The 12,273-nt window shown below is 43.6% G+C and overlaps 1 protein-coding gene across 1 annotated transcript; it reads left to right on the top strand.

Annotated features, from left to right (window-relative positions):
- Positions 1 to 478: 478 nt before the first annotated feature.
- LOC139753904 (proton myo-inositol cotransporter-like) lies at positions 479 to 10,713 on the top strand. Its single transcript, XM_071670861.1, has 8 exons — positions 479 to 534; positions 1,002 to 1,107; positions 2,437 to 2,540; positions 2,741 to 3,010; positions 3,183 to 3,291; positions 5,103 to 5,241; positions 8,286 to 8,438; positions 10,124 to 10,713. The coding sequence occupies exons 1-8, from the start codon at positions 479 to 481 to the stop codon at positions 10,297 to 10,299; spliced, it is 1,113 nt and encodes a 370-aa protein (XP_071526962.1). The 3' UTR covers positions 10,300 to 10,713.
- Positions 10,714 to 12,273: the final 1,560 nt, after the last annotated feature.

Here is a 12,273-nt window from a genome sequence, read left to right as displayed (position 1 = left end):
CCTGGATTTTATTCACTTTGGACAAAATGTGTAATTTTCCCCTTATATGGCATAAGCTAAGTGTATGTGTATGTGATAGCTGTTTGCGTGTTACGGGGAGAGAACCGTACACTCTTGTTGCCCAGTTTCTTAACCTTGAGCTTATACACAATGTCTTTACTCCTATGTGTATACACACACATTCCTCCAGCGTAAGTCAGGCAGACATTTATCGACCAACACCGAGGAAAGGATGACCACCTGGGTTGGGTGTGGGCCGGATGCCGCTCCTAGGATTCGAATCCATGCGGTTACGACCTTGGGCGGGCCCGTGTTGACTCATGCTCAATAACGCTATCTACCGCTTGGGAGCGAGTGACCCACGTCTAAATGAGGTTCACATGGAACCATTCACCATTGCGGACTTCAAGGGAGACTTTCTAGACAATACACACACACACACACACACACACACACAAGAAAATGGACATCTTGACTGATGAGAAATAATACATCGTCAGGTGGACGGGGTGGCACGGAATTCGAGACCCAGAGGTAAGTGGGAGGACAAGGTGAGGAGACCACATAGAAAAAAAAAAGTGGTAGTGAGTTCTGACGGCCGCCGCAAATACCCTAAGGTCAACAGCTGCTTATGGCGATACAAAGACTGGAAGTAACGTACGGGAGGTGGGGAGGACACGCCTAAGACTTGAAGTGGTTACAGACACCAAGGCCTGAGGTAGTTACTGTGTGAAATATGTCAAATGGTAATCCTCCCGAGTATTCAAACCTCAGACCTCCAGGGTATACTGCCTCATTTTCGACATTGGATTGAGTTCCTTCGAACACACTGATGTTCTGAGGGACATTTTGAACACGGATGTTGGAAAAGAGACAGAGGACGATAGTGCACATACCATACAAAATCTACCAGATCGACACCGTTGACGTGGTATGGTTGTGTGGCCACACTGAGAGAGGGAGTCTGCCGGTACTAATGTACACCCATGTATGCTTCACAGGATAGAGGAAGCCCGCAAATCTCTGGAGTATCTGCGTACCGCTAGAGACAACTGGGAGGTCGAGCTTAATGAGATCAAGGACACCGTTGCTCTGGACGCCAAAAAGGTTAGTGTTCGAGAAGTGTCTGACTGATACAAATACTCAACAACACCTGCACAATGAAATCTCATCTCAGTAAGCTCGGTACTCAGTACCCTGCAGCTGCGTCATACCCCTCCCATCCAAACATAAGCAAACTCTTTCCCTCAAGTAGAAATAGAAACCTTCCCCCTGCTTCACACTTCACCAGTCTGTTGCTGACAATCCTGCCTCTCTTAACGAATCCACCACTGACAGAACATATACACACTGTAATGACCAGACAAGCACTGACCGACCGTCCTTCCACCGAACCTTGAATACTACTTAACTAGCAATACATCCATCGGAAACTACACCTCTCAGCCATATAGGAATTACGCTTTTTTACATTTGTGTTCTGGACACCGTTCTTCTATCTAGTCAAAATAACGTAAAATTATATTACATCATAAGAACCTTCATTTCTCCCCGGCTCTCCTGTGCGCATCCCAATAAAAAAAAAGAAAAAAAAAAAAAGAAAAAAAAATCACAACCCTCCTTGCCTTGTTGTCCAGCTAAGTAAACAAGGCTTATTCTGTGGTTTACCCTTTTCGCGGCACATCCTCTGGTTCAGCCCACTAACCTCAAGTTGCTCCCCATATACCACATCGATCCAATTCATTCTATCCTATGCACGCCTCTCAAGTTCTTGAATGTTTAGGCCAGAATACCTCAACTTTGGCCTATCACTCCATTTTTCCATCTCCCTCTCTCTCTTTTCTTCCTCTCCTGACCTTCAACATGTAGATTTTACTTAGTTCTTTGCTTACTCTTTCCATATGTCTGAACCATTTCAGTCCACCCTAGCCAGCTCTCTCATTCAGTCTTAGTTTCCTACCATACAACGTCATTACTTACAATATCAATCCTCAACTGTAAATTGTCTTAAGACACCAGTTCCATCACATCCACCCTCTATCGTTCTTTTGCATTCAGGGATAAAGATTCGCATCCATACAACACCGTCGGGACACCTATGCCATCAAACATGCCCAACTTTACTCCTCATACGGACGATGACCTCCCTTTTCATACACTCCTCAATGCATCTGAGACCTTAGGTTCATCTCCCAACCAATAAATCACTTCACACAAAGGATAATGTTCATAGGCAATTAGGAAAGGACAGCAATGGTTAAAAACTACATAAACAAGAGGAATGAATGAATAACTATTGGAATACTAATGTGATATCATGAGATCTACGGAGGATTACTCAAGTTAGGTGGATTACATCTGCACCTGAATGCTTCCAAAGATGGAGGAGCACAACGTAACGATTGTAACAGTAACATACTCTCGTGTCATCCGTAGAAGGGCATCGCCTTCATCTTCAAGACAGCAACAGTTCGTCGAGCGTTGGTCGTAGGGGTCCTTCTCCATGTGGCACAACCCACGTCCGGGGGCATGACTTTCATGCAAGTCGAATGAGTCTTTCAAATGCTTTCGCTTTGTTTCCGATGATTTTTGTTGAGTATTTTTCACTATGATTGATACACGAGTCACTGCCCCATATTCACGCTCTGCTGAAATTTAGTGTAAACATTTTTTTGCAATGCCTCCGAGATTCATGATGAATAGTTTACATCTATTTGCTCTCACGGTCCTATCTCTTCAGGGTCTACAGTATGGTCGTCCTCACGAAGGTAGGAGTGTCCGACAAGCTCACCGCCATGCTGTTTTGGTCAGCCATAATGGCCACAGCTGCATTAGGCTACTCATTGAGTCTGTGGCTGGTGGAGAAGGTTGGTCGACGGCCCCTGGTGCTGGCCTCGATGGCAGGGGTCGCGCTCGGGCTTATGGTCATAGGCATCGTCTTCAACATGATCCACATCCACGGTCCCTCCGTCCAAATGCCCTCCAATGATCCAGAATGCCAGGCAGAGACGTGAGTTTTCCCCATACTGCCACGCTGTAAATGAGGAAGGTAACCTTGTGTATACTTGATAGGGTTATATGACGTTGATATCTTCCGTTAGCAGTATTAGCCGAGTGAGTTGTAAGTGTAAGTAGAAGTATCGATGGCAGGAGGTGGTAGTAACTGGGTCATCCTGACGCAGGTGTGGACTGTGCACCAGCAGGAGACACTGTGGACTCTGCTACACGGGTGAGGCTGGCAGCGAGCAAAACACCTCCTGCGTCGCAGTCGACCCTGATTCCTTCTACAAGGTAACGTACTATTCATTTCGTTATTTCCTGTGATGGACGTCAGTGTGCATTAGTGAAACAGTTGAAGAATATCTGGGAGATATCAAGGATTTGCCTTTACGAGGTTTCGCCCACCATTTTCCCCCCTTGTTTTGAAATATTCAAATTGTGATAAAAGCGCTAGATTTAGCAATGGACACAGCTGAGACTATCAATATTGATGTCGAGGATTCCATTAGAAATTCATAATTTCAAAGCGGACGGACACGAAGCAAAATTCCGGGTGCTCACAATCCGGCAAATAGTCGCGATTGATATCCCTTTCACTGTACCTTTCAGATAAGGTTCACAGATGGACCAGTTTTACCTCGTCTACCTATGTCAATTATTCTTCAGGACTAGATATGAAGGATGACCTTTCCTACCCCATATCCATGATAAATTGGTTGCTGAATCTAAGACATCTCGTATAAAACTAAGGTCTTTCATCTTGGATGTACTCGATTTCAGCATGTATCAAATCTTGCTTGAGTATAGTGAAATATCATAAAGTTTTGTGATGATGGTCGCTCTAAATGCAGTAAGTTAACTAATTTCTATGGGAATAAATTGCTACCTGGACAGGGATCTCATTTCTAATTGCATCTTGCACACTTTAGTCCCTAGATGTACCGTATTTGAGAATATCATCAATGCATGCGGTGTCACATATTCACATATTCTGTCATAATAATGACTGATGAGTCTTCAGACAAGGATCCTATTTGACCTTAGGGCGACCTTGGGAGTTGGATCCACAAAATGTATAATTCTAGGATGATCCAGTCTCGTAATGAAGCAAATAGGAAATATTCAGCTTTTGTGTTTAGCACGACACACTTCATTAAGCTCACACTAGCAAACCACATTCCTTGTTGTACAAATCGTGAATACCACGGAAGGCAGTCTGGTACAGATGAATATTTTCAATACATATAAACCTGTTCTGAGGGTAAATGAACGTTATCTAGCAGGAAATAAGCTTCAGGGTTCTGTGTGAGAAGGACTTGACATAAGCCGTAACCTGTCCTTGGAGTACAACAGTAGGAGAATATTAAAGCAGACAAAAAACTCTTTGCTGACAAATATTAGAGCAACTTTCGAGAATATAGATAAGTAAATATTTACTAAGCTTTTCATATCCTACATAAGGCTCAAACTAGAATATGTTTCTCACGTGTGGTAATCGCACCTAAAGAAGTACAAAGAGCTCATAGAGAGTACAACCAGGACAGATTAGTTAAAGGCTAGAAGCCTTAACCCTGCCCACCATGGAAGACAGATGAGTGAAGGGTGACCTGATGACAACTTTTAAGCCTTTAAACGCGATTGATGATGCAGACAGGGAAAAGCTCTTCAAAAGATATAAGGATAGGCTTACCAGAGGACACAACATGAAATTAACAGGATGTATAACGATTGCAGAAAATGATCAAGAGATAGGGCCCCACGAGTGTAAAACTCCCTCCCAGTACAGCATAAATAGGTTTTCAAAATCACACACATCGCCATGGTGTACCAGTTAGCGTTGCTGACCGTCACACATGCACAGGCCGTCTGGGATCAAACCCGCATTATCTCGAATCCTGGTCGCGGTAACCAGTCCAAAGTAAAAACCAGGGACATATATACACTAGTATATATATATATGGTCTGGTAATTCAAGAATATGACAGGTGCCAGAAATTTAGCATCAGATACCTCCTGTGAATATGAAAATGATGACAGAGATCTCTGCCACGGTAGAGTGTAAGGAATATATTAGGAGGAACCCTAACTGTAGTGTGTTTCAGGCCAGCTTGTCCGGGTTGTGTTCCAACACGACGCTGCTGGAGGAGGGCGCGGTGACCTTCGCCTACGGCTGGTGCCCCTACAGGAACGCCAGGATCACCCTAATCGCCGTCGCATTCTTCTTCCTCCTATACGCAATAGGTCCTCCCACCTCGATATGTTTAGTCTTTTTTATGTATCAGTTTCTGTGTTGCCTGCGCAGCACGGCGGTCGCTTTAGGGATCGCTTTCCCTGTCGACGTCGTCATACTTTTAACCTTGATCATAACCCGAGAGTTCTAAAATGTGATGCTCACCATGATCTATCCAGTTGCTTTCCCCCAGCATCTTCAGGCCTAATGACCCTCCTCATAGGTCGCTGGCTGTTAAACCCAACAAACTAACCAACCAGCATCTAACAAACTGAATGGCACGTGACTCATGACCCAAGTCAGTCATAAAAAGGTTTAAGTGACACCTTAACCTGTCTACCTGAATAACACAGCCTTTGGTCATGAAGGTACAGCTAGTTGTTCCTCCAAGCACCTGAGGAACTGAACGCCGTAACACATATGAAATGGTTTACTGTCATGTTTAAGACATTTTTCTAAAAAATTTTCCTCCTGTTCTTATGTCACTTCTACTACCCGTGCTAAACTGCAGGCGACACATGTGAGTGTTCCATGCTATACCTTTCTAATACTTTTTTCATGTTTTGATAATACATAAAGTGCCACGTCGAGTCTCTTTTAAGGTGTTTTTCGTAAGCGATATGGCATTACTGAACACACACAGACACACATATGTATAGACCAACCAACCTATGGTCCCTAGTTCCCAGCATCAAGGGTTGCTAAGAATCTGCTGATTTTACTGACAATGAGAGAGAGGGCCCAGACTGTAGCGGAACCGGCCCCTCCCACGACCTTTCCCTCCCCAATAGACCTGCCTCTTTTTCTAGTAACCTCTCTTCTGTTTAACATCATGTTTCTGGTACCTCTCCTAATATCTTACTTCTCTCTGAGACATAGTTGTCTAATGATGTTCTCACAAGCCTCTTTCTCGTATCCAACTAGTCTCCACTCACAATTCTGGTTCAGAGTTGGTGTTTGTGCTTATTCCGACATCAACACACTGGTGTCACTCCTCGAAGACCTTGAGTCCCCAGACTTTGCTGCTGTCTGGCTTAAGGTTTGTCTCCCATCTACCACTGCTCTCCTAATTCGACAGATAATATATCCTTCTTCGACAACATGAACTCCTCCCACGAGTCCGTGACATCCTCTCACCCACAAGCCGAGACCCTATACCTTGGGAATTTCAACGTTCCCCATAGGGAATGGTTGAATATCTCCCGTACGGATGGTAGGAAAAATGAAACCCTCACGTTCTCCACTTTCAATTAATCTAAAGCAAATCATCAACCACCCTACCCATATCCCTGCCTCTGTGACCACTCTAAATATTCTGGATCTGTTTTTCACCTCTAATCCTTCGCGCTGTAGCTACACAATTTCACCCCTAGTTGGTTCATCTGATCACACTCTCATATATGTATCTATTCTCATGGCACCTTTCCCTCCAGCAACCCCATCTAGTGGTAAATATTGGCACCTCAAAGCTAACTGGAATAACTTACGAAAATTCTTTTCTGACTTTCCTTGGGTAAACTGCGGTCTCTTTCGTGGTGATCCATCTGTTTCCGCCAAACGCCTAACAGAGGTTACTGCTTTGGGAATGGAAGCATTTATCCTCTCTTCTTCCAAGACGACCTCTTTTTTCAATCCATTATTCAACCATTCCTGTTCTGAGGCCATTAAGGCAAGGGATTAGGCATATCGGGCTTGGAAAAAACCCTCCTTGTTCCGACTCCCATTCAGTAATTATCACTGTCAGTAATCACTGCAAGTACGCTGTGTTTTTGTATTTAAAGGAAGTGCGATAACCTCTCCTCGTCGTCCACTGTTAGGTCTTTCTGGTCTTTAGCTGAAGGCATCGCAAACAACTTTTGTCGCTCTACCTTTCTTCACTTTTCTGTTCTGGCGGTACTGAAGCTGTCTCTCCCGCTGACAAAGCAGCTTTCTTTGGTTCTTGTTTAATCTCTAAGTCTACCTTGGATGATTCTAACATTCCTTCACCCCTGATGCATCTTTCAGTAATCATATGCCCCTCATCGTAATCTCTTTGTGAACTATCCAATAAGCGCCTCTATCTATGGACGCAAGCAAGGCTTATGGACATGATGGCATCCTTCCCCATGTACTGAAAGAGTGTGCCACCGAACTTGTCCGTTCTGTCAGTTTAGAAAAAGAACTTTTCCTTTCTTCTTGGAAGCATGCGTTGGTACATCCCATCTCTAAGAAGGGTGACCCTTCAAACTATCGTTCTGTTGCTTTGACATCTTCCATTTCCAAATACTTTGAATCTCTCCTCAACTCCCACATCCTCAGACATCTTGAGTCTCAGACTTCTCTGTGATCACCAGTATGGCTTCTGTAAGACGACCACTGGCGATATTCTTTCTTATCTTACTAATACCTGATCATCATCCCTGACAAGTTTTTGGGAATCCTATGTAGTTGCCCTTGACATACCTAAGGATTCTGACAGGGTGTAGCATCGGGGTCTCATCTCTTAAACTCCTCTCTTTTGGCTTCCTTCCCTCACTTTGCTTCATCATATCTTTTCTCCTCTCAGGCCAATCTATCTCCGTAGTTGTTGATGGACCAGCCCTTCCCACTACTTCTATCAACAGCGGTGTCCTTCAAGGTTCTGCCTTGTCTACAACACTTATCTCCTTTTTTTTATCAACAATTTACTTTGTTTTACAAATGATGAAATGCACTCATATGCTGACGACTCAACATCCTTCCATCACTCGATCTGCATCTCGCCTCGACACAAGTTCCTAAGTAAACTCAGACTCTGACAGGATCTCTCAGTTAGTTAGATGAAATCTGGTTAAGTTGAACGCCTCCAGACGCAGTTTCTGCACCTATCTCCATCGAAGATTCCCCACAACTTTCCCCTCCCTTTCGATCGTTCTGTAATTCTACTTCTTGGCTCACTAACATACTTATTAGTACTGTAACATCCTCACTATCTTGGATACCCTAAATTACAGAAACAGCTATGTCTACCTCTAAGAAACTGGGAGTCCTGATTGGATGTCTACATGTTTTGACACCTTTATCTGTTGATCGGCAGGGATTGCTCCGATGTCCTGGACCATCGCCAGCGAGATCTTTCCCGGGTGGGCACGTTCTACGGGCACCAGCATCACAACGGCCACGAACTGGCTCTTCCACATGCTCTTGATCCTCAACTTCCTCAGCCTCAACGAGGCCATGTTCACTCACGGTAGGTTGCTCACCCTCACTGTTGTCGCTAAGACCTCTAAAAAGAAGTTTTCCCTCAGGTGTTATATAACCAGATGTAGAGACCATCTGAAGTGATGGCGTAAGATTTTGGTAAGTCGCTGCCACGGCATTCTCCCTATCTCTCTCTCGTCGAGTGTTTCAATCCCTCCTCTAAGACCTCCGTAAACATAACACTCATTTCAGGCATCGGATGTTCCTCGACAAAGACTCGGCAGTTGCTGCCTTGGTAGAGAGAATAATCGTGAATGGCACAAGCCAAATACTTCATCATCTGTTGTTCAACACATGCAAGAGTTTGGTTAAAGGTGGCAGTACACCGGTACAAAGGAGCAAAGCCAACGTTATAACTTCAACATGGGCTCACAGCGGGGATCAATAAAAACACCTGTAATCGGTCATGGCTGGAGGACGGCTCTTGCTTCTACCCTGGTTAGCTGCTTTTTTGATCTAGAATGCTGAACGTAACTTCGCAGACTACTGAATTCTTATTACCTTTGACCTCATTGCCCGACTGACGGGTTGAATGACGTTCCCTTTATACAAGGCACTCCAGTCATGATCTAGTTTTAAGAGTGTTAGGGAACTTTTAAGACTTGATTTCATCTGTCATGGATATCTAATTTGTTCTTCTGGAAACACTGATATCCACGGTGCTGCTGGGTTTGTGCTTACCAGTCTATACTACCTGTCCTACAGTCGTATTCTGACAAATGACAGAGACTGATAATGACAAAAGTAAACCTACAGAATAGGGCAACATTATACTAAGACCCTGAAAACTCCTCATCTTTACAACAGGCGAGTCGTCATTATGACCCAGACCGCCGCTCGTGAACCATAGCGTGTCGTTGCCAAGGCTTGCCAGAGACACTGTCGCCCAACCTTTTTTTTTTTTTTTGCTTCAGTCATCCCTAAAACTGCTCCAAGTTTTACATAGTCCATGTATGAGTCGTTACTAATAACTGTCTCGCTCCTCCTCCAGAGGTATAGCCAGTTCATCTAGAACCTCTGGCCACAGTCTATCAATAGTCACTGGGATCTACATAGATCCAGCACTTATCTTCCAATCTTCAAATACACAAGAAGCGAGACGCGGCAAAGAAGTATTAGATATGATAACGATTTACCTATGGGCGAGGAGGATTCGAACCCAGTCCTAAAGCGTGACAGGCCGTTACGCTAACCATTAGACCACGAGGCGACAAAAGATTACCGACACAGACCAATCAACCTGCCTGCCAAGCGGTAGGACTAGGTTCGTGGTGTTGGAGGATGGATTTGGTGTCACCTAAGATCCGTGCGGGCGCCGTCTGCGTGTACCCCCTCAGGTCACGTGATGTGACGTGGGATCTCGTGGACCCTTGGTTTGTCTGATATGGAACACTTCTGTTGCCTCATGATCTAATCGTTAGCGTGCCAGCCTGCCTCATGGTACGACTGGGTTCGAACCCTCTCTGCTAATAGGTAAATATCTAGCATACATTCCATGTGTCCAGTACATATTAAAGTTTAGTGTAATATATATATATATATATATATATATATATATATATATATATATATATATATATATATATATATGTGTGTGTGTGTGTGTGTGTGTGTGTGTGTGTGTGCTGGTTAATATATAAACACCTGTTAAAAAGTGTGTGTGTGTCCCTACAGGTGTGTTCTACCTGCTGGTGAGCCTCAACGTAGTACTGTTCCTGGTGTTCTTCTTCATACTGCCGGAGACGAAGGGTACCAGCCTGGAAGACGTGGAGATGCTCTTCAGCAAACCGCTGGGCGACGGTATCGTCATTAACGCTCCTCGCATCCAGCCTGTTGGAGGCCGGAGTTAAACACTTGGCAATATACTGGATCGAACAGCTTTACGTAACATAAGCTGTATTACCGGTAGCCTTAAGGGAGGTCTGCAAAGCTTCCTGACGCTTGGAACCACCAGTATCCTATGCCCGGTAACCTATGACACCATATATATCATTTCTCCTCTGTCCGGGTCTGGGCCACACAGGCATCTTTCAGGCTTAAGCTGGTAGTAAGTGAGGTCCGAGCCAGAGACTCCCTTGATGCTGGGGTTAGATACTTCCTATTCCGGGTTGAAACCTTCTAGATCCCAGGCAGTCTGCCTGCTGGTGATGCCTGAGCCAAGTAACTGACGATGTACTGGCCAACTGTCGCCAGGTTCTCGCGTTACTGATCCTCAGGTTTAACACTGCAATATTATACTAGTAGTTATGCAAGAAACATTCTCCCACTATCAACCTACCTTTCATATATTCATAGGAATATATATATATATATATATATATATATATATATATATATATATATATATATATATATATATACTTCGTCTTTTTTCATATTCGCCATTTCCCACGTCAGCTAGGTAGCGTTAAGAACAGAGGACTGAGCTTTTGAGGAAAATCCTCACTTGGCCGCCTTCTCTGTTCCTTCTTTTGGAAAATTCAAAACGAGAGGGGAGGATTCCAGCCCCCCGCTCCCTCCCCTTGTAGTCGCCTCCTACGACACGCAGGGAATACGTGGGAAGTATTCTTTCTCCCCTATCCCCAGGGATATATATATATATATATATATATATATATATATATATATATATATATATATATATATATATATATATATATTTCTTTTCTTTCCTTTAAACTATTCGCCATTTCCCGCGTTAGCGAGGTAGCGTTAAGAACAGAGGACTGGGCCTTTGTGGAGTATCCTCACCTGGCCCCCCTCTGTTCCTTCTTTTGGAAAATTAAAAAAAAAACGAGAGGGGGAGGATTTCCAGCCCCCCGCTCCCTCCCCTTTTAGTCGCCTTCTACGACACGCAGGGAATACGTGGGAAGTATTCTTAATCCTCTATCCCCAGGGATAACATATGTTTTGGACAATCACATGTTTACCAAATGGCGTCCTAGCTTCATCTCTTCGATGTATATCAACTGACTTATATTTCTCTCTTGTGTCTCCCCCTGATGATGTGATTATTACACGAAAGTGCACTTGGGAACTTATCGCGCTTCATTTTCCCCGTGGACTCATAGGAATATCTTGATCACGCGCAAAATTGTGATCCTTTCCGACATATATATATATATATATATATATATATATATATATATATATATATATATATATATATATATATATATATATATATATATTTTTTTTTTTTTTGCTTTGTCGCTGTCTCCCGCGTTTGCGATGTAGCGCAAGGAAACAGACGAAAGAAATGGCCCAACCCACCCCCATACACATGTATATACATACGTCCACACACGCAAATATACACACCTACACAGCTTTCCATGGTTCACCCCAGACGCTTCACATGCCCTGATTCAATCCACTGACAGCACGTCAACCCTGGTATACCACATCGCTCCAATTCACTCTCTCTCTCTCTCTCTCTCTCTCTCTCTCTCTCTCTCTCTCTCTCTATATATATATATATATATATATATATATATATATATATATATATATACATAGCACTGAATACGATACTGCATCGGTCCTCACAGACCACATCGGTAAGAATCAAGCTTCCACAGCGACCTACCATATTGTTGTTCATTATTCAAAACACTGATGGACTGTCTATTTTCCGACTTCGTGTAAGAGAGCTCTGTGTTTTCCTCTTTTGTAAGTTGTTGATGGTTTGCATTTATGTTGTAGCTCTTATTACCCACCATACCACTGTTAATCTGTTTTGCTTTTAGTGTTTTTCCCTCACTTCCTTCGTTCTCTGTACTGTGGTGTGTTTGTTATATACATGTTGGCGTTTTAACATTTCA

This window comes from Panulirus ornatus, chromosome 16 (genome assembly GCF_036320965.1).
Source record: "Panulirus ornatus isolate Po-2019 chromosome 16, ASM3632096v1, whole genome shotgun sequence".
Taxonomy (NCBI): Eukaryota; Metazoa; Arthropoda; class Malacostraca; order Decapoda; family Palinuridae; genus Panulirus; species Panulirus ornatus.
Note: the sequence above shows the minus strand (reverse complement) of the source record. Positions and strands in the feature narration are given on the sequence as shown.

What these genes read in the sequence shown, in the direction of transcription:
- LOC139753904 (XM_071670861.1), top strand. Translation starts at nt 479, where the DNA reads ATGAGAAATAATACATCGTCAGGTGGACGGGGTGGCACGGAATTCGAG. An exon ending in TTGCTCTGGACGCCAAAAAG is followed by an intron (nt 1,108 to 2,436) that starts GTTAGTGTTCGA and finishes TGTCATCCGTAG; the next exon opens with AAGGGCATCGCCTTCATCTT. An exon ending in ACCCTGATTCCTTCTACAAG is followed by an intron (nt 3,292 to 5,102) that starts GTAACGTACTAT and finishes AGTGTGTTTCAG; the next exon opens with GCCAGCTTGTCCGGGTTGTG.